The 23,866-nt window shown below is 34.7% G+C and overlaps 1 protein-coding gene across 6 annotated transcripts in view; it reads left to right on the top strand.

Moving 5' to 3' along the window:
- Positions 1-23,866, top strand: part of ckn (CRK like proto-oncogene, adaptor protein) — a 356,007-nt gene that overhangs the window by 172,150 nt on the left and 159,991 nt on the right. For 3 of the 6 annotated variants that reach the window (XM_068775451.1, XM_068775449.1, XM_068775448.1), the window contains exon 1: positions 6,225-6,439. The exons of 2 other annotated variants lie outside the window; for them this stretch is intronic. In XM_068775451.1, coding sequence (XP_068631552.1) covers positions 6,406-6,439 — 34 coding nt within the window. In that variant the 5' untranslated portion in view covers positions 6,225-6,405. Of the gene's footprint in view, positions 1-6,224; positions 6,440-6,848; positions 6,896-23,866 lie in introns of those variants that run through there. One more of the 6 variants, XM_068775452.1, reaches the window with a different exon arrangement.

Here is a 23,866-nt window from a genome sequence, read left to right as displayed (position 1 = left end):
ACTATCAATCACTCTGCCCGGGTAACTCTACTACTGACGCAAACCCACATAGACACGTCGGCACCGGTCTTATCTGTTATAATTTTATCACAAAAGTATACTTGCATGTACATCTATATCGAAGTATTGATTTTATCAAACCTTCAATAATGTATGCATTTAATTATTAACATTTTAAACCGATATTTAATTGGTAATAACCTTATTTACCTCTTCCGAAAACCTTACGGCGAATTGCCACCGATCGCTCTTGTTGGAATTCGTTGAAGCAGATCTAGGCCCAACAGTGGACGTCTTACGGCTTAAATGATATGAATGCTGATTTAATTGATGGCTTTGTCGATATATAGCTGCTCTCACCAAATAAAATGATAATCGCCGTTATTATTTGTATGTTTTTTTTTTAAATTTCCATTCTACTAGTTCTAATACACCTCGTTAATTTTTTTTACATAATTTTCTGGCTGAAAATGGCGGAGATTGGCAATGCTGTTTATTTGTCTAAATAAACAAGGTAAAATACAAACAAGAATAAAATTTTACACGCAAAGTGTTCTTTCAAATATAAATATTCAAAATATTTAAGTGTATAAATTTTTAGGATATAACCGATATGTTAATTTTTCGTCTCTCCTGAAAATTGCATTTTTGTAATGATCAATTTCTTCGGTGAGCGCGGTGATATATATGTATACAATAATTTGCCTTATCCGTAAAAGAATATTGATAAACATATGTAACATTTTTGTAAGCCTTTCTCTCTAGGCTTCCAATAAAAATAAATAAAATTAGTAACTCTTTTACATGTATTATACATGCACAGTTGTGCACGATTTTGCAGTACAATCTCATGTAACTCACTTCTTTTTGGCAAAAATTTACAAAACATTCAAAAATCCTGTTACAGTGTGATGGATTTTAAGTAACAATAAAGCCTGGGATTGAATCCCTCTACTATGAACATAAAAAAGGCATTAATTTTCAGGATATCGTGAAAGTGAGTACTACAAAAAAAACCTTCCGGGTTTATTGTGGGTTTATGGCCTATCAAGGAGCGTATAACTTTCAGTTGATGGATGCTATTGTTGATGGGCTTAATATGATTCTAGTTGCAAGTTCTTTCAAATAAGACGCTTCAGGCATTTTTACCGTGACCCACACAAGTGTTCACTATGAATGAATATACTTTGTAAATTAAGGTTAAAAATCAATCAAGATCGCAGGAACACGAACTTTGGGAAAAGCTTGTGCGTTGCAGTGGTAGTCTATCGGCTAACATGATTGTGATAAAGATGTTTATATAAAAACTTTGCATTAATCGTAGTGAGACAAATCTTGTAAATTAAGTCGATAATAAATAAAGTTCCAATATTTCACGCGATATAAGCGATAATAAAACCACTAAAGTAGTAACTATGATGGAATATCAAGAAAAGGATTCCTTCCTCGTAATCCGAGTCATCACCCATTTGCTCGTAACCCGTAAGCCGCGCCTCAGCCGAATGGGCCCTTAACAAGTTCTTTTTGTGAAGCCTATCTTTGTCTCCGCGAGCAGAAATAATTGGACGGCACTAAGGGCGTGTTTACAAGTGTCGGATGTATTACGCTCACGTTTTGTTTCAAAAATTACGTAAAGGGTAATGACACCTCGAGCTATGAATATATATCAGAACACATATGCCTTTAGCGGTAAAAAAAAACTTATTTAAAAAGATCTGAGTGAGAGTAAGGCCATTTTTAACTGAAAAGACAATGTAAACAATTGTTTTAAAGTTTTATAGAAAAACATCTTTTGCTAGAAAGAAAAGAAGTAGATCAAATTTAGACAATTGGTAGTTACGCAAGACATATTTTTTGTTGACCTTACTGAATAGTAGACATATGCGCATTAGTTCTTCTGCCTGTATATTACAAATAAGCAAATTATAAAGTATTTAATTTACGTGTCCATGTGCGAAGTAATGTCATTTAATGCAGATCCTGACGATAAAAAGAACTAAAATTAAAAAAAGAGGCAGCGAATAAACGAAGAAAATCTGCAATGAAATATTCTTAATGAATCGTATCGTTGGGCGCATAACGAGCAGTTTGACATTTTGTTTATTATTAAATATTGAACACGGAGGAAGTGTTACAAGAAGTGACAATTATAAACAAGATGAATTAAAATTACGATAGAGTTCATCATGTATTTAATAACGACGTCAAAGTTACGATGTTATTCGTGATTTATCTGTAAAAAAAATCGTTTCTGGTACTATCCGTTTTCAATTTTAATAAGTTTGTTTTCAAGTTTAACCTTTTTGAGAAAAATTCTTTAAGTAACTTTAATTTTTAGATTTAATTTAATAATTATTATAATTTTTTAATTAGAAAATAAAGGATGCCCATTGCTGGACACAAATCGCGCCCATTGATTTTCTCAGTAGTTGGAAGACCTGCATTCAGCGTTGACAGCCATAACTAAATCGTCTGATCGTGGATCGATGTCCTACGCTGTGTTTTCGGCTCCGTCGTCTCAACTTTTGAACTTTAAACCCCAGAGGACATGCGTTCAGCACGCTTGAATGTTCGAAAGTTTGAATAATTGAGACGTTAAGATTAAATTTCCTAACGAAACACTCTTCAATGTTCATTAAATATCTTAATGTTATGTGGTCGTTTCGAGTGCCATTTTCAGTTGCAGTTGAACAACGTCGACGTTGCCAATTTTTTTAAGTACGAGTCGAATTAAAAATGTACTTAACGCCATCGATGACCAGCTTGATTAAAGATAAACAGGTCGATAATAAATATTTGTTAATTTCATTAAGTAAATACTGGTATTTTACTGCAGCTCATAATGGTAGAGGGATCATAAAGAGTTTTGTGGAAAGTTTTTTTAATCTTTTCACTGTTATGATAATGTTAACCCGGTCAAGTAGATTTCTTTGATAGCGCCACAGTACGTTTATAACATTTTCGAGAACACATATGGAAGCAGTTTTAAGATATTTGTATACAAAAAGTGTCTCATAAATCACCGTCTAGTCGAAATCAACTGATAGAGCATATAATGTAATTATACCGTAATAATATGTATTACCAGAAATGGCTTTGGGCATTACAACGTTTCACACTTCAGGTCTCATTGGCAAGCTCACGGTTGCTCAACAAGACATGAAGAGGGCTATGCTAGGGATTACTCGACAATATTGAATTAGAAATAAGGAGATCCGTAGACCAACACAATTAATCGATAAAGCCTCGCTGAATGATTAACCCTTTGAGGCACGGAATTTTAGAAAATAAAAATACCCATGTTGCACAGAAACTTTATCTCGTTCAAAATTTAACAAAATTGGTTTGTTATTATTAATAAGGATATACAATGATATAAAAAATATAAAAATTTAATTCTTTTTATTTAATGGATTCAGGCGTTACATTGCGGAAGTCCATCCTAAATAAGAAAGGACCAATATCTAGCCACCTTCGCACATGCAGTGGTTGTCGTGCATGAAAGTGCACCGCCCGCCAGCCCGCTCGTAAATTTAATTCTGTTATTAACTACTAAAAATTTTCGGTTTCAACACTTGATGAACTTGTCATATATATCCAGCGCAATCGAGTATATTTTTAACAATTGCTAATGGTGTTGCCAATTACTTTAAATAACAAAGTTTAGAAAAAATTGTATGAGCGCGAAACTATTCCAATATTTCCAAGTGGGTCGAGAAATGTCCCACCATGCGTTATTACGCATCAAAGAGGTGGGACATTTTTAATACCAGCGTGCCCCAAAGGGTTAAGCAGTTCAAAAGGAAGTGGATAAGCTACAGAGCGCGCAAAACAGATGGCCGTAAGGGTTTTAAGGTTTTAGAGTGGAGATCACGGATCGACTAGCGCAGCGTAGAATGCCCACTCAGGTGGACAGCTTACGGTGTAAAATTTATCGGAAGACAGGTCGTCTAAAATCATCAAAAATCGGATATATGGAAAAGCCCTATTTCCAACAGAGAGGTCCTAGAACTAAAATGGTAATGATAAAAATTAAAAAGTGACAAATTAAGGACTACCTTAAGATCTGGGTTACAACCAAAAACAAGAAATAAACCTAAGTCTATCTGTCTACAAAGTACCAAGACCAAGGACTTTGATTTACCAATCGACCGTTTCAATATTAAAGCTGTAGTAATTACGGCACCTTAACACGGAGAGGTTCGTGTAACAAATTACGTAAAATTCCAGTGAAACAATTCCGTGTGAAAAAGGCGAGGTTTCTTCTCGATTATTACTTAAATGCAAAATTTTCGTTTCCAATTGTGCAAAGTTCACCAACTTGTGGATTATGGCTTATTTTGACTAATTATTGTTTTTCGGACTGTACACTCGTTACAACAGGCTTTAAAATGTCAACTACGCGCACTGTTCAAAAATAAAACAAATTATTGATACTGAAATATTTTTGAAAAAACTTTTCAATTCGAAAACTATTGATTAAAATTGATTATGAAATTTGCAATAGTTTCGATTATTTACTTAAATTTTGAGTAACATTTCAACTAGTAGTTTTCGATGAAAATTGGTATATTTAAAATAAAATAAATATTTTAAAACCTACTTTACCTAAATTGTCATTAATACTAGATTTGGTACTTTTTTCAAACAAATCATTTATTTTAAAAATACTGTATACTGTTAAAACGCCTAAACGAACAAAAATCACTTTTTCTTAGCAAACTGTTTTTGGTTTTATACTGTTAAATGTAAAATATAATTATGTTTAAAATCCGAAACACAGCATAAACCAAACTGACCGCTAAAATGGTCCTGTGAAGCAACCTTCCAAGAAATCCTTGCAAAATAACACTAAAAGAGTGAAACCCACGTTTCACGGGGGCTACTTTGAACCTATATCGTTTTATTAATTAAACGTAACATGCGATAAATAACTTTAATCTCACATGCATAAGTTATATAATCTTTTGACGGTCATTTGCTTGCTATATACAGGTCATACAGAATCATCATAAAATTAACAAACCTTAATACACAACCATCATTCTTAATCAGTAGGAATTAACACGTCTGTGCAGTATAAGTAATTAGCGGTTTAGAACACTGGGCACATCTTGACATATCCCTCCACTCATTCTTTTATCGATTAGCCTCGAGTGATTTATAGTTGGCTTCTTTATTTAACATCATTCATTTTGAAAGTGATCAATCTTTACATTAACATTTTTTTCATTCGTCTTTTTTGAAACGTATGATTAATATTTTAAAAAGTATAATACGAATTCCTGGAGCAGAGAAGAATGCGTAATTTTTGGCATTCAACATTTGGATATCACTTTCGCCGAACTGTGTCCGAAGAAACAGCCGTTCGAAAATCAACCGGCCTCGTCGGAAACGAGGTCGGCTTGCGTTTCACGGGGGTCGCCACCCTCCGATCATTCTAGATAGAAGCGTCGCTGCAGTTTCCCTCGCAACCTGTCCCTACGCTTTCCGAACTGATAGTAATGTTAGAGAAGTAATACTAACTCTTGGCAGGCCAAGTTGTTCGGTTCTCTCGAGCGTCTTTGAGTCGAAATGATAAATATATATTATTGAGTGTCAACCGAAGTCTCCTTAAGGGGGCTTTTGAGCCTAATCATAGGAGCGTGCGCTTAAGGATCTAAGAGCTTTGCGGTCTCCAAATCAGGTAAAACTGCAGGGCCCCGAACCTACTTCTAGAGCTAACCTAAAGGAGGTTTTAAACTATTTGTCTTCAACGCCCTGCTTCATTCGAACCCGCGTAATTTGCAAATGCTGTTTTGGCAGCAGTGTAAACCAGATCTTAAAAAAAGTGTTCCAGTATTTGTTCAGTATTGTATTGGATGCCTGTTCGATTCGTTATCGATGCAGGCGATGCGCTCCGCTGTGGCACACGCAAGATAACGGTCACGCTACGCAACGTAAATAAAATTTACAATCTGTGTTTATTACATCGAACGTGCGGAGAGCCGAGCGCCCACGCCTGTCGACCCCGTCAAATCACGACCTACTCGTATAAAATACCCGCGTAAAAACGAGAAGAAATTTCATACAAAGGTGAGTTTAATCCACCACCAGGTCGCGTGTTGTCGAACGACTGATCGCGCGACTGGTCGGGTGTCGACTGTCTCCGGGGCGAGGGAGAGGGACGCGTCACTCGGCAACGACGCCGGTCTTCGTTCTGCCCGGTCAGTCAGTCGCCGACGTTGCTTTACGTCGTATGTCTTTCGAGTTGGACCTCCAATGCATACGAACCAACTTTGTTACAAACTTGTGCTACACTTTCTTAAGTGAATTGGATTATTTGCAGTGCTTATTACATTCGTGACGGATGTGCTGTTAAAGTGATAAAACTAACATCAATTAAACGTGTCGAAACACGAGCCGATGGTCCTATTGAATAGTAACATGAAAATAAACGGTAAAGTAAACATAACTTGCATGTATTCAAATTTATCCATTTACTTCGAATGCTGCTGTATCTGGATGATCTAATGATCTTGGCTTGCACGACGCACGATGCGTTATTCACACTTTGCGATTCGATACGATCCTAATCGATTCGTGCTACACGGAACTGTAGAGGGCTTTGTTTCATTAAGTTATTAAAATGAACTCGATGATATTCCGGACCACCTAAATGGCCAAAACAATGGCGGACCTTGCGACTGTCGAACGACATTGACTCTCCGAATGTAAATTTGAGTTGGCATGAACAATCGACTGTGGTGTGCTTAGAAGTCGATACAAAATGAATAAAGCCTTGTGTGTGTGACCCTGTTGCGCCTACGGGACCAGCCACAGTGGGTGGACGGCATAGTTACCGACCCGCCTAGAACGACAGTGGGTGTTTGAATGGAGCCAGTTAATAATAATGGTGAGATTTAATCACCGTCATAGAGGTTACACAACGAAGCTACTAGCATGCCTGTGCCTCAATTTCGTAGCAAAGAAGCTCTTTACAATAACAAACCCTAAATAGACACTAACCAAATTTGCTTCTCTTAGCAATTCTACATTCATATATGTACACAAGTAGGTAAAGTACTAACCAATTGTCCCAATGCTTTCAAACTCGTACAAAAACGCTCACTGATAAGACTTCAAAATTTTTGACTCAGGATGGAAACCCTATGAAGTACTTCATTTTGCTCGTTGTTAGATTACGTTTTGCACATGTCGCCATAAGGAGTGCGGATGTGGACGGACAAAAAACAGACGCTCTTATACGCATATGTTTCGGCCAAAAATTCGACGCTCTTATACGCATATGTTTCGGCCAAAAATAAGACGCAGACTTTTTCACACGGCATATATAAACTATTATAATGTAAACGGTCTTAGTAACAATCTGAAGTCTTAAAATTGTTTAAAATGGATACAAGCCTTCCCCAATGCCTTCCATCCTGAGTGATTTTCCTACCCCATCCACCCACTGCCTGCTGCTGTTCTAAGATCTTGACGATTTTTCTAGAAGGATGCTAGTCTTACAACTCTTCGTCCTTTTTTCCTAGATTTCTGTCGATCTTTCTGCCGCTGCGACTTAAGTTTGCAGATTTGGTGAACTAAATCGATAACAATAGTGATAGCGAGAGAATGATGACTAGAAAAGAAGATAACGATTCATTCCCGATTTTCATCAAATTTGATATTTACACCGTGCACTGGTGCATACAAATTTAGTAAATTAGACTTTTTGAGTGCGTACCATAATACCGCGCAGCTATTGTCAACCTGCTTGCTGAGTGTAGCGATCATAGTACATCCCTTATCTTTATCTGTATATCTTAGGAGGCCTATGCAGTAGGCATTTATAAGATGACGATATTAGACTATTTTGAATATATATTTTGGTCTATAGCTAGACCAACCTTCGTCTGGTAATCAACCTTAGTTCTCGTAGGCGTATTATTCAATTTCATGCAAAGCAGAATTACCAATCAAAGCTATTGTCATCATTTATGATAATTCATTAAACGATTTTGTAAATAGTATGCGCAAAAACTAGAAAGAATAAAAAACAAGAGTAAATCTTAATAACAAAATTTAATTTAAGAAACATTATTCAATGTTACCATGTGATTACCGAATGCATCTGGTAGAAATGATGAATGCGTTCGGCCGGGAAATGAAAAAAAAAATACAAAGAGAAACCTTGCGCAGGCGAAGGCGGCACGTGGGCCGGCAGATGCGCGTGTGCATCGCACTCGCCCACTGCGATCCAAACCATTATTTTACAAATCATGCCAACGCGCAACTCGAGCTTTATTTAGTTTTATTAGCGTATATTTCAAAATGCCGTCTCGCAATCAACATAATATATTTGCTTCGACAATTTTATTTACATAATTACTTATCATTCTATATTCAAAATTTAAACCAATATTTTAACATCGAAAGGAATTAGTTTGCACCAAAATTTTATAAATTTAAAAACATTGTCAAAATTAAATAGTTTATTTGTGAATTTGCAAAACTATCAAGACATTAAATAAAACATTCCTATAACGTTTCAAACTATCTTCGTAATGAACATACATATTTTAAGCAACTAAAGATACACACTTAGGTATTGTATAGTAGTTTTTATACGATTTTTAGTGGACTATTTATGATAGACACAATGTCGATATTTACAAACAATTTTTGACCATAACGTTTTTAATTTGTAATTTTATATTCGCCTCTTTAAGTTGGGATTGTAACTAATAAGGCTCATTATTTTCTTTTTTTTACTCTGGGATTTTGCTCTTTCATCCGTTTTTATAAATATGAATTAAAAATGAATTGTACATTTTAAGGGCTCTTTAAATTTACTTATCTGCAGTCGTGTATAACCATGCATATCCATGCTTTACACACAATTTGCATGAAGCTTTTTCGCTACCATTTTCTCTATAACATCCAAAATATTCTTATATGTGTTTTGCACCTATTTTATGACTCGTTGTGATATATCTAAAACCGTAAGGCGTAGAGACTTCATATTTAGTAGAAATATTCCTTTCATCGAGCAGGAGTTAGCTAAGAACGGATTTATGAAATTCCTTAAAGGGGGCGGTGAGGGGCGTTCATTAAGTTCACGAGGGGCTGCGGAACAGATAGGGTTATAAAAAAGATATTTTGAAAATTCGTTCAATTTCTTCTTTAGGTACTCAAGCGTGTGAACCTGGTTCTCTAAGCGCCGTAGAGGTCAAGTCCGACCTCAAAGGCTGTGTTTTTCTACTGATTATGATTACCGACAACTCTTTAGATCGATGTCCATTTACGGTAACCCGTGCCGCGCCGTATTGACGACTGTGAAATAGTAACCTCGCTGAACACCTCTTTCTCTCCTCTTAAGTATCGACTCTCTAAATGTTCTTATTATTTCATTATGCTTCATGTACATTGCACCATTATAATCGATAAGAGTTTTTTTTTCTTGTAATTATGAAACTCAATAATTTTTTTTATATCTTACGATTTAATAAAATGTTAAAAATTAGTTTGATTAATCTTAAATATTCATTTATTGTTTTCATGAAACTTACAATAGGAGTAATTAATAGTAAGAAACCTTAAATGTGGAATCCACTTGAAGGTTTTCGTGGCAATGAACAATTCTAATTACTAGAAAAAGAAAACGGACAATAGCTTGAAAATATTGCTAAATATAATGTGTATATTGCAAACAATAAAGTAAAAATAAATGTAGCTTAAACTTAAATAGTTTAATTTCTCTTCGAAATATATTTAAATTTTATCTCATAATAAGTTTATAAAAGGCAGAATTTTTTTTCAAATCTGTATTTTAGGTAACAAACAGTAGTATTAAACAAGTGTAAGAAAACCCACCCAAAATATCGTTGAACAGGCTGCGCGCTTGTATATCTTAATTAACATACATCGTCGTTTCAGCCCATAGACATCGACCACAAGACATGGCTTCCTCCATAGATATCTTTGAGGAGATATACCATAATTGTCACGCTTGGCAGGCAGGTTGGCGATTGCAGTGTGATAGTATGGCACGCAGAAAATGCTGCTGCCTATTCTCTGGACACTTGTTTGTGAGCAGTGGCTATTATACATAATTAATGCAGAAAGTGTGAATTGTATAGGGTTGTATCTCGGAAATCGAACCCGCGACCTACGATCGCAAGGCACAGTACACTACTGTTGGGCTATCACTGCACATATTAAAAGAAATACATATATTGCTATTGCTAATTACGTAATATTAGTACTAATGAAGAGCAAGAATGAAACTAGCATATATATTTGTTCTGAATAAACTTTTTAGTTTGTAAACTGTGGGCGGTGAGCGGTGGTCAGCGTGCATTGCAAACAAATACAATATGCAAACATCGCTAACTCGGGAATAACATATTTAAAGCAGTTTAAACAAAGTATCGGAGCCGAGTTCAGTTCATAAGTGGAAACGTGTAATCCTATATTCAGTTCAAAAACATTATTGGCGGTAACTTCTCCATGTAAGCACCATGCGAGCTTGAACAAACATTTTCTGACCAACTCGAAACGTAGCCTCTGTTTGAATAATATATGAGTATATTTATGTATGCTAATGTAACAAAGTCACAGAAGTAAACGCTAAATATTCTAAGGACATAGATAAAGATTTACCCAGTATAAGTCTATAAACATTAGTTGCTACATTCATCAAAGTTGCTCCGCTGCTAGTAAGCGCTCAATTTCATTTTAATCATAAACGTTATCTCGGATATTAAGAAATCAAAACATTAAATTTCTCTTCAACTTTTCAAAACTAGTTGCATATCGACCTGCACTAAGTACGCAATTAAAATTAATAAACTCGACACAAGTTAAGTGGAGTAATGCCTTGACGAGTTGTGAATATGTAATGAGATTGACGATAAAACGTGATACAAACTAAGCAGGTTTAGAGAACGTCTTTGACATGGATTTAAAAAAAAAAACAATCATTAAACTCATTATAATATCTTTTTTTTTTTTTTGTTCTAGTACCCTCGTCGTTTCAGCCTATAGACGCCTACTGCAAGGCCATAATCGCCACGTTTGACGCAAATGACGCTACTGCTCATCTTCTGGAATCTTTGTAATTAATGCACTAAGTGTGAATTATATATTAGAATTTATCTCGGGTATCGTACCAAGGACCCATCGCAATTCTCGGACTTCTACCGCTGGGCTACCACTCCTTTATACCTTATTCACTCTTAAATACATCTGTGTCATATTTAGATATGAACACTGACCAACGCAAATTGTTCCACCAATTTAACAATTGAATTTTGACCTTTTGTCATTTAAATAAAAAAAATATCTTAACGAGTACGTCACGTAAAGTGAGCTCAGTGATAATATAATGAATGTATGCCTTCATAAATCGAATAAACATTCTAAAGTCATAGTTATTAGTTGCAAAACAAGCACTAGTGAATGGAAAATTCAAACAGCTTCAGTTAATTTTAAATATCTTTAATATAATCGGTGTAGTAAGCAAAAACTTATTGACGATGTAATTAAAGAGAACGATTAAAGGGAACGGGCGATTTAAGTGCGGAATCGTCTCACTTTTTGTTTTATTATATCTCCGATTGTCAAAAACGAGGCACGTTCCCCGCCACCTGCCCGCCAGCTGCTCGGATTTACAACTGACAGATCAAAATTACTCCCTTAAGGATACCCACAAAAGGCAGCTGACGTAGTAAAAACTGGCAGGCTCTAATCCAGGTGGTTACGTTTAAAAATCGCAGCACATTTATTTTATTGTTGCTGTGAATGTAATATTAATGTACAGTATTATAAATATACGAATCATTAAGTAGTTTTTATTTTGTTTAAATGTGCGACTGAAAGAATATAAATTCATTTCTTTAATGTCAAAATATAAGTAAATAGAACTACATAGAAACATGATTATTGAACTATACTGTCGTGAATTTAATTAAGATTTAATCGAGTACATAAATTTCTCGTCTTTATTATTCCTCGTCTAAAGAATGCTTTACTTATTTAAAGTAATTGACGTAGGTTTACGTGACTGGAGTCGGAGCAATCTCACGCCCCCGTCGCCCCGTCTGGGAAGGAAATAGGACTGAAAATAAATCGCCCTTACACCGAACTTACTAAAATAGTCGAACGCTCTACGCCTTCCATTTCTCTACGACCATTACCGTATCCTGTGCTGCAATACGTTAGCTCTGTTGCACGTTTCCATTTAACGCGATACGTTATTACCTAGCGATGAAACGGGCATCTATTAGTCAAACCGATATCAGCTATATATGCACGTTCTAATATAAAATTTTAAATGTTTGTTATACACGATGTCGTATATATTTTTAACGACATCATTTCGCTGTATATTGCTTTAAATGAATTCCCGTAAAGAGTATAGCGACTCAACATTATCACTTAAGTTAACCTCGCCTCTTTGATCATAGTTAATTGTAAAGCTGTGTTTATGATGACCAGTTCCAGTAAAAGTCTTTTTCATTTTCGAGGTGCAGAAATGAGCAAAGCAGACAAAGAAAAATTTAATATAATACCACCGAAATCGTTGTACCACGCATGAGGAAAATTCAGCGTGGTAGACAGTAATACTGACTAGGGACTTTCTCAAATCTAACAATTGAATTTTTGACTTATTGTTATTCAAATAAAAATAATATCTCAACGAATGTGTCACAAAGAGTGAGCTCAGTGTGGATTTAATATGATCATATAATTATATATTATAAATTAATGTGTGGTAGTGATGGTTAACTTCACTCTATTTAGTGTCACGTGATTTTTGTGTGATTTGTGGAATCGGGGCAGAGGAAAAAGAGCATGAATGCCATCGCTGCGAGCGTAAATGACGAACTGTCGGCACATAGTAGACGATTGTTTCCCTCTCATTATGCATACATATGGCGCGGCAAAACAGTTTCGGTAGACTATAGTAAATTAGCCAACAGTCAAAATGACGAAATCTCAAAAAGTGGACAACGCTGATTTTGGTTTAATAACGACGATATGACATATTGGTTAATAAAAGATAGTTAATTAAACTTGAGTTGTTAATTTAGTTGACGCTAAATCGATGCAACGTCGCTGTTACAGCGCACGACTCGAATCCTGGATCCGCTCCGGCGACACCGCATCGTTAATCACTTCTTCGTTAATTTTGATTTTCATTTTGAATACGTGATTTGTTTTACCCTTCATAAATATAGCACCCCAGTTCAAGCAGAAATTTACATCCAATTTTGAATCGTGAGTTATTTTAAAATTATAATCAGTAGTCGCAATGCTATTGCCGGCCAGAAACAAATCTTTCCTCTTTTTAAATTTAAGAATGATGTATACGTTATAATATTAACCATGTAAGTCAATCAATAAACCAATTTACACACATTTTAGTTATCTTAAAAAACTCTTAAATGTTATAATAATATTTGTTTAATAATATACTTTTAATTTTAGATTTAAAACTAAGAAAAGTAACGAAAGTAATATAATCTTGTAACCGGCCGTCAGACCGTGCCGGATCTTGCAGTGGACACAGTTGTAATTGTACCTGTGATGTATGTTCGAAATATCCGACGATACGGATGTGAATCTTTTCTTTTTTATCCGTTTTAATTTCTGAACTTTCTCACATCCCTCGATATTTTTTCGATGTGTTTGTTAGGAATGAATTTGTAGATTGAAATAGATTACTTGCTAACACTGATTGTTTGTTCAATTAACTTTTAAAAGTAGCATTTTTATGAATACAAACAGGTTAGTTTATATGCTGTTTTAAATTTTCTTTATTTTTTTAATTTATTAGGATGTAGTAGATACGTACGATTTAATTTTTTAAGAAATAATATAAAATACATTAACATTTTTCACTTAAAAAAAAAGTTTAAGTTTGTTTACCCGGGATAAATTTATTTATTAAAAATATTTTATTTTTTACGTTATTGAATTAGATACGAGACTCTCCGATGTCACTTTGTTTACACTGCAGTGTCAAATGCATGTTATTTAGAATCGGAACGATGTCCGAGTTTTACTAAAGAGTTTATCATAACTCGATAAACATGATAGACGTTATCGTTTTATCTGGTATCAACACAAACACTGTACTGGTATTCAAGATATTTCACAATTCATAATAACGTAAAACGTTACAAAAAGTATTATTATTAGCAGGCTTATTTTATATTTAGAGACGGCGCTGTATTGTCATTTTATTTATATAAATCTTAAATCGCTAATCGAAAGAATCTACAACCAACATGCGTTACCGGTGAAGAAATACGACAGTGAAACGTGGTTACTCTACAGTCGCTTTACGGTTTACGATGGGTTATGCTCTAGATTTCTTAACGAAATCGAATCAAGAATGAGTAGATATGTAAATATGGCAAACGAAAGTACATAGCTCAGCGCATAAGTAAGTTGAAATAGCAGTGGTCAGGCCAAACAGATGGCCACCGAGCCTTCAGGGTCGGCAGTGGCGATTTCGGACCAGCAAGGGTAGCGTGGGGCGTAGACTCAAAAAGTGTACAGGCCAGTTTTTAAAGACGTCGGAAGACGCTCGATATAGATCGCCTTCTATCAGTTCTATTAAAAATCTATGAGAATGGTCAATGTGCAGCTGTAGACCTCCTACAGTTGAAATGATGCCGATGATGAATCGAATATAGTGTTGATATGTTTTTATTTAAAAAAAAAAAAAACTGCGGTTTAACATTTTATAATTTGATATGCATCCAATCAGTTATAAAACAAGAACCGCTTTATTTACCAATTGACGAAAATAGTTCAATAGCAAGGCACCCAAAGTTCGGGGAAGCCATCGACCCGATCGCAGGTGGTCGCAGCCTACCGCATTGGCATGACGCCAAATCCTAACTGCAACAAGTCAAGTATGTTGTTGACAGGGATTACCGGAATGAGGGCGATGGACAAACGTACGTCCGTTCCGTTTATTTTCAATCTTGTTTTGTTTTTCAACGGCTGTTCATAGTGCGTAGATTTTGCTCTCAACACGCATCTGTTATAATCTTTTTGTTTATGTACATTTTATTTGTACATTGACTAATGTTTTTATGCTTTTACTTTTGCCAGTATTTCAGTTTTTAATATTGACTCAACTACCTCTTCAGAATTAGTACAATACTTATTATCTTTTTTTAAACGTCACGCAATAGATTAAATTGAAATAAAAACCACGTATGTGTTTAGTAATTGAGGAAGTAATACATTACTTGAAGTCGATTTTTTTGTAAAACAAAGAGGTTCATTATTTACATGGTTAATTTGAATTTTTGCTATTAATTAATCTTGTAACGAATAATGGCCTTTCAGTTTTTCACTGGTAATAAGTGTAACGATCAATTTTATTGTAACATCCATTTTAAAGCATGTGTTGACACGCCGCCGTCGCATAAATTATATGTTGAATAAATGAATCGCACCCGTGTTTGTTCGCATATATTATGACAGTTGTAAACATCGCATCGCATTCCGAAATTATGATTTCCGAAATCCAAATTAATTTCTGTTATCTTTTAAATCAACTTTAATAATATGTAATCATCATGGTTTTTAACTTTTGTAAATCGGTTTGTATGAATTTATTACGCTATTTTTATATCCCTTAATCATTAAATTTGTAGAAATAATAACGAATCGTTTAACTAGTTACAGTAGGAGACAGTCAAGTAACGTAAGCTATCTAATACTTCCAATGACCAATATTAATCTTCTTATACTGGATTCATAATGTTGTTAAATTATATTTATTACTTAACCTAGGACCTTGGTTGTTAGGAGGAAGGGCTATAAGGTCTGTAACCTAGTAAGGCACAACGGGTCTAAATCGATAGCGAATACAGTAATGTCATTAATAAGAAAGGAGTTCCGCAAGACAGTACCTTGTTGCCAACACTATTCCTGTACGTCAAGAATTTTTGTAATTTAGAATTAGTAAACTAAAAAATTATAACTTTTGCGGATGTAACAGTCTTCATATATTATATTATTATAACATTACTGACTGGCTTTAAGTATATGTTAATGCAGATAATAAATAATGTGTCTTCTATTCCAAGGAGTCACAACATATATGTAGAATGTTGTTAGAAAACAAAATTAAAAGCAAATCTCATTTAAATATTTATTAAATAATTATTCTTAGACACAGACACACGTTATACCCTCCTTGTCTTGACTTTTTTTACACTGTCTTCTAATATTCAACCAAAAGTTACCATAATCAAAAAAATGCTTAACTAAAATATAACCACACACCACATCTATAGTATGAATGTGTTTTTGGATTAATATAATAAATAAATAAAAAAACTGCTACTACTACCGTGTCTGTTTTCTATTTCTAGTGCAAATTTGGCTCGATAACCCAATTACAGGTTACAAAAATATCGTTTTATACCTGAGAATAGGTTATATATTGTGTTAAAACTTTATTAATGTAGAACACCTAGACGGTTTCTAATAAGAATAAAAAGCGTAATGATAATACAATAAGGAAAAGTTTTTTCAAAATTCAGATTACTGCACCTCCATGTAGAATTTATACTGCCAGAAGTTTTCAGCATATCTTATTTCAGTATAGTTTTAAATTGATCACTTTATACAAGTATAATTGGAAATAGGTGAAACCTTTAAGGCTTTTTGCATTTGTCAGCAAGCAGCAGTTAACGTTAAAAAATATACAATAAGTTTTATTTTTACTTTATAATAAATAAGTTTGTAACTTAATACTCATAAATGATGTTGATGAATAATAATTATACTGTCAGAACTTTGCCATTCGAAAGTCTTCTTTAACAGCACTTAGTGTGGGTGCAATGCTCCATTAAATGGGCGTACGTACCCTTTGTAACTCTCCAACTTCTTGCATTCCATTATGACTCTTAGCACTTCGTAATAGTGGTTATTATAGTGTGCGAGGTGTATATTTAGGACGGTGATTTCTGTCTGGTCTGTTGTACAAAGATCATACGTCAAATCATCTGCAATGGCTCTGCCTATTTCGTCCAATGGCTCCATTAGTCAAGGTTTCTCAATTCAGCCAGTTCGTCCATATTTGGTTTAACCGACGTTTGGTGTTATCTTGCCGCCATATTTAACTGTACAATTAGCTGACACGTTACGGTTCTCTGTATGCGTTTTGACTGCTTGATTCTTTGCTGCGATGTCTTTGTTTTGTATCAAAATAAACTGGTATATGCTTTTGAGTTATTATATTAGCTTATTACTGTTTAATTTAATATATACATTCACAACATTTGGTATTTCATGTTATTTTAATTATAACAAGGTTTTAACATGCGTATATTATTACGTTTATAAAATACGATGTAACAAACAATGGACGATCTGAATAGATTAATTATTTTGATACCAAAACCTACAGCAATTAAGCCTTAAGAAGCCGTCCTTTATCATACATATAAAATCTCCAGTTATTAGTCAAACTGAACGCAAATCTAAGGTATAGCTTTAAGCGTTTTAAGCATAATAAAGCGCTGCAGCGGTACAATCGTAATGTATTCCGCAAGGGCAATATAAAGTGTACACAAGAGAACGAAACTCAATTGAGAACGCCGAAGAGTTATGAACACTCAGTTGAGTACACTCGGCCGTACGTAAAAGCGACGTGAATTTCTTTTTTTATACCATAATTGTGAAACGATGTATCGCTCATTTAAATCACTTTGGAATGTATAGTGCAACGCGACGAGACATACGATCTTTTGGAATTAAATCTCGCGTGTGTTTCATTAAAACCGTTTCCATCATTATTACAGTCATTACTTTCCTCATACCGATCAATTTTATGCATGTTAACCGGTCACATACAGGGTGTATTAATTCGTAATTACTTTACTTTTAATCCGCAACAGGTATTTATAAAAGTGTTTGACCACAGCACGGTGACCTTCGTTTTCGCTTCGGCGGCTACTTTCCAAGGTTGTTGTGCCACTTAAGTTTAGTCTATAAGTTTTTGAATGAAGCCTCTTTACACTCGAGATGATCTTCAATTATAAAACAACTGTTCGTGCTCCATGAAGCGCAAATACAAATAGTGTTAACGTTTTTAATTATTTAGTTTCGTTGAATTATTCTCCTCATTAAAATTATAATACAACACTTAAATTACTTTAACGCCCAGTTGTACTATATTTTATTTAGAAGCGTTTTATTATTTAATACATAACGGTTTGGACAGCAATAGTCGTTTAATTTAACTAACAACAAATTTACGCAAATTAAAACAGTATAAACATTTGATAGCGCCATATCACCGACCTAATCAAAGCTCGCTGCTTTGGACCTTTTTTCATTCCTTATCGTTATCTCCGTAACTATAAAGAGACATGCAAAAATACATTCGTCAAAGTTCTTAAATTTAAATGCATAATTTTTTTTTTATTTTACCTATTTTTGGTTAGTAAGTTAAAAATACACGTTTTTTATTCAAATAGGCTATTTAGAAAATTTGTAAATTTTAGTTATAGGGTCGAAAGTTTCTCGAGTGGCGACCACGTTCCGGTAGAGTCGGCGTACATCGTATTCAAGGTCGCAGGTTGGGGAATCTATCGACTGATGATGATGAAAGCTTAAAATGTTAGTCTTCAAAAAGTATGCACATACACACAATATGCATTGCTTTAATAATAACGTTATATTTGTTATAATAAAAAGTGTAAAAAAAAAGAGCCTAACCTAAGTGAAAACACGTCTCTTGGCAATATCGCATGAAACTCAAGGGAGCGAACGAACTGATAGTCTTGTGGGATGTAAAATAAAACGTTTATTTTACTTGTCTCCCGCACCTCGCCGAATAACAATTTAGAGTACAGGGAAATCTGCATTGTGAAACATTTTCTTACAACAAAACACGTCTGCATATGATTAAAACGAAGCTTCGGCGTCTTGTGCGACCTAACGGAAGTGTGCTTTGTAACTGCGTAGATAAGTTTCTGTGATATTTTTTTGATGTAATTGTAAATGTAAAATAATTTAGTGAATGAGCTATAAATACACACCTTTGAAGTATTTACACCCATTATCAATCATCCCTGTATAAAAAAAGATTTCCGACAGTTTCCGTCTATTCCTCGTCAAGACGGGCTGTTGTCGAAGGCTGTAGCACTTGACGTCCTATTACAACGCGTGAAACATTAAGGCAAGCTTCTAATGGCTTCATACGCCAGACAAAGCGAGCACTCTACACTTCTACCACGACAAGGTAATCACTCTACGACTCGATAGTTTCCGAAGATTTATTTCCGTCGCCCGGTTGTACAAGATTCCTGTATAGTTAATTTATACGCGGCGATAGCGTCGCCCGCCAATGGATGATTACCATCGGACTATCGGCCGCGTGTCCGAGGAACATCGCGCCTCGTAATATGATATCATCGCACGGACTTGAATAAACAAACATGTTACGAAACGTTCCCATCGGCGGCGCAGCGACATATTATCAAACAACTTAACATTGAGCTAGCGGCTGAAATGCTATATTTACTTTTATTTCCTGTTCTTTATATTGAATAATAGCCTTGCAAAAAAACTATAATTGTATATTAAAACTAAAAAGAGTCACAAAAGAGTACGTACTGTCTAAAGTCATGGACCTATCACAGTCAAATTCATTTATTGTCTTAAAAATAAACATGACCAGGCCTCAGGACGTCTTCTGATACATAGATCAGCCCCTCATTCCAAGAGAACCGGTCGGAAGGGGCCTGCATCTAATAAAGATGGATAAGAGTTGTTCATTTTGCAAACTTGAAGACATTAATAATGTGATTACACTTTCATTATTATCATCATCAGCCGTAGGATGTCCACCGCTGGACATATACCTTACGCAATTGCTTAATTATGTGACATGATATTTTTGGTTCATTTCATCCAACTCGCCTTTTCTATTTTGGTTGAAAAGTGGCGACAGGTATATCAATAGCCTCTGGTATTTTTCATCCCTATTTTTGCATTTTTGTTCAGTTTTTTTTACTTAACAAAAATCAAAAAAAATATTTCGGTGTGCGATCTGTTCTCGGGTTTTGCATTTGCTTTCGGTGTTTCAATTTTATTTATATATAATAATGATATCGAAGAACTGACTAAAAAAATTGTAACACTTTTTTTTAAACAAGGAAGGCACATATTATTTTTCCAATCAGCAGTTTAGTTATGGAGTAGGTATGTAGTTAAATTAATACCACGGTCGCATTATACAAGCCAGACAGCTGTAATTCGATCTCGTTAATGTAGAAAATCTCATTACGTTTTTTTTTCTGTAACTACATAATGGGAACTAGAGTTGAAGTGAGCACGGTTATTAATTTGGAAGTAGTTAAAAATATTAACTTACTTTAAATTATAATGACAATGGTTGGAACTATTGGCTAATCTGCCGAATATAGCGAGCGACGTTTATGGGCCAATCGACGTTTTTTGTTCGATGGCAGTTCCCCGCCTACAACCGGACGAGAGTAGAATTACATCCGCGTACAGTCAAATCAAATAAATATTCATATTAATCTCGATATCGGGAACGTAGCCTAATTGGAAAGTTTTTGCTAGTCCTCGCTTTTTTCCGCATGATTTGCAATTACATATAACGATTATAATATGTGATCAATAGCTCTCGAGAAACGCCACAATTCAACAGAGCGATAAATCGGTCGTCTAATCAATATTTTACAGCCCTGTGTTATTTCGAATGCCGCTTTTATTGTCGCACTATTCCTGGTTTTATAATTCACACTTATGCACGCCGGTTTCTTCAAAATATATTTACATTAGCATTTATAAGGCATTATTGACAGAGTGAAGAATACGCTGTTTATTGTAGCGATTATCACCTTATTTCGTTAAGGAGTGTTAAAGCGCCGCGGACCGTCGTCGACATTGAGCCCACAGTTATTCACCGCTAAAATCGCTCGGGCTTAAACATTTTAAGATCTTATCAAACTCGACCTCAAGTAAAGTCTAAGAGGAAACAAAATTAAAAAGACAATTTGCGAGAGACGGGAGAATGTTTAAACAACTGTCAAAGCCATCAAGCCTTTGTCAGCGGAGAAAATCTTGTTAAAAACGAGTGAAATGCAGAAAAACTGGCACTCGCTTAAACGGAGATCTGTTGGAGATAAAGTAAAGGATGTTTCTAGCGCGCGCATTCGAAATTCAAACGAGCCGGCGGTAACGTTGCGACATTTTTTATTTTGATGGTTCGTTTACGGTGTTAAATATTGCTAATTAAAACAGCTGAACATTTAAACGTTACGTTTTTATTATTAAATATATAATAGTGCTTGATATAAACCAATTTATGATACATGTATTACATATGATCTAACTAAAATATACCAATACTTTCGTGCGATTGTTATAGTGCTACTTAAAACGCGCTTTAGGATAGTGCGACGAGTTGGAGACGATTATAAAAGGGCATTCGCTGGTGGACTGACGGAACGGTACTGCGGTTTCGGTAGCACTTTTATTAGTTGATGAAAATTTAAAAGAAGTATTTTTATTATTAATGCGACCGAAATATCACAATATTACTTAAAAAACATCTTGAACAAGAGCTATTACTAAATACGGGAGTTTAAAGTTATTTCAGACGTAACTCATTGATTTCTATGTCTTGTTACAGCGCTCGGACGAAAACGGCATTTAATAATGTATGCGCATCGATCAATCTTATCTAAGGTAACGGCGCCGCGCGTCGGTGTCGCTCCGCAGGTGACGGTCATTAACAGCCGTCGATCCACGCATTATTCGCAATTTTCTAGCCGTCAACACCTTTGTTACAGGCTAACGACCTTACTTCGAGCAATTTAGGAATATCACGGGCCCTGCTTTCACTGAGACCTATACTCTCTGCACTCTCGTACGATGTACTTGACGCGTCGCTGTCTTTCCCTTTTGTAGACTTATGTTTGATGTCGCGATACTTGAACCATTATTTTATACAGCTATTTACTTATGCTTCTTCATGTTTTATAACCAATTTCTTTTAACAATTTTTAATATTAGAGGGGCGGGGGGGGGGGGGTCAAAATCGCTCTTTGGTCGTATTTATATCTGGCTAATTTTCATGAAATTAAAAAGTTTATTAAAAAGAAACTAGTTAGTAAGACAATTCTGTTTATAACTATTTTTAATTGGTTTTTCTTTATGTAATAATAAAGGAGTCTAATGAATTAGTCTTCGATATGTCTATTTTTTTAGTTCAGAAGTTACATATTCATCTTGTCATAGCGCATGCAATAGTATACCATATACATACCTATATACTTAAATAAACCTAACGAAGAAAAAGGTCTCGAATTTTCATATAAAATTCGAAAGTCACTTTTTTCCTAACCATTTTTAAAATAAAATTGATACTTTTTAAAAAATTAAAAAATACTCCAACCCATGTAAGGAGCTATGAAGATCCCACAATGATGCCACATTTACGTTAAATTGCCATCGTTTTGTTCATTCAACGTCGGCTTGTAAAATTAATGGCGCACTTTGTAAGCAGTAGTTCAGCTGTCGTGTAATTTCGCCTCTTATCAATTTTACAATTACTCACCGATATGATCTGTTATTATCGGTTTTATTAGCCTCGGGGATCCAAGAGGCTTATTAATCAGCGCAGAAGCTTTCTCTCTGAGTATTGTATGCGAGAGTAACCACCACACACGGGACGCGAAGTAATGTATCGGACGTTCGGTCAAAGATTTCACCACCGCGTGATGGATGACGGCGCTTCGTCTCGACAGGGCTTCAAACGATCGGTCGTGTTTGATCGCTTTTAAAGACCGAAAACTTAAGTAACTTAAGGATAATAAACGATCTTGATACTTTTGGCTGGTAGATTATTAAGACTTTAATATCTTTTTGCACATTAGAGCAAATTTTTCTAACTCTGCAGATAATATTTGCTCCAATTATGGTTGTTTCTAAGAATTTGCCTTGAGTGGCATTTTTTACTTTTTTAGTTATTATAACTCTTTGTGTTTCTTACTTTTACCTGTACAATAAAGAGTATTAAATCAAAGTAATTTTTTATTAAAATTTCTCGGTACCGATCAAACACAATTTTCGTAATGTCGCGTGAATTTTTTTTTATTACAATTTTGTTATTACGATAAAATAGTTTTAATTCATTAACATACACATTATTTATCAATCAAATTCAAAAATTCTTTATTCAATATACGATGGATATCATCTTTGTCTAGACATCAAGTTGAGTCTACTTCGTGTAAATAAAATGTTTATCCTAAAAAGAACAAGCGAAAAAACTGTGCGACTATGATTTTTTAAATAATATAAAATATATCTATCCAAATATATAAATTAAAGCGTCTGCTTGTAATTATATAACAACCGCTTTTTACTACATGCATGTCAATATATAATGTGCCAAATTTATATACCAAAATATTTTTTTTTTCATTTTCGTCTGTTTATTCCGGTTAATTTCTGAAATGGTTGTATCAATTTTGACGGGACGTATACCGGCAGGTAGCCGATTGTAATAATGCGTAATTAATGCTACTTTTATTTTATAAAAAATCCCTAACGAAAAAAAACTACAATATTTTTTGTATGTACAATTCCATGCGGACGAAGCCGCAGGCACTGCTAGTAATTAAACACATTAAAACAGCCCGAAATTGCATAGATCATTGTCAAGGTATTATCTTCAATGAATTCACTTACAGGGTAGTAACACAAACACCGCACAAACTTAGTTTGCAATTATTTTTTGAAGTTTATTCTTTGTTAACGTCACAAATTGCACCTTATTTGAAGTTTCTTTACATGTACTGTTGTATAC

The sequence above is a fragment of the Battus philenor genome, unplaced genomic scaffold, assembly GCF_028537555.1.
Source record: "Battus philenor isolate CCGP_79_NKW_IND1 unplaced genomic scaffold, ilBatPhil1.0.hap1 SCAF_9, whole genome shotgun sequence".
Lineage (NCBI taxonomy): Eukaryota > Metazoa > Arthropoda > Insecta > Lepidoptera > Papilionidae > Battus > Battus philenor.
This window is presented reverse-complemented; position numbering and strand designations above follow the sequence as displayed.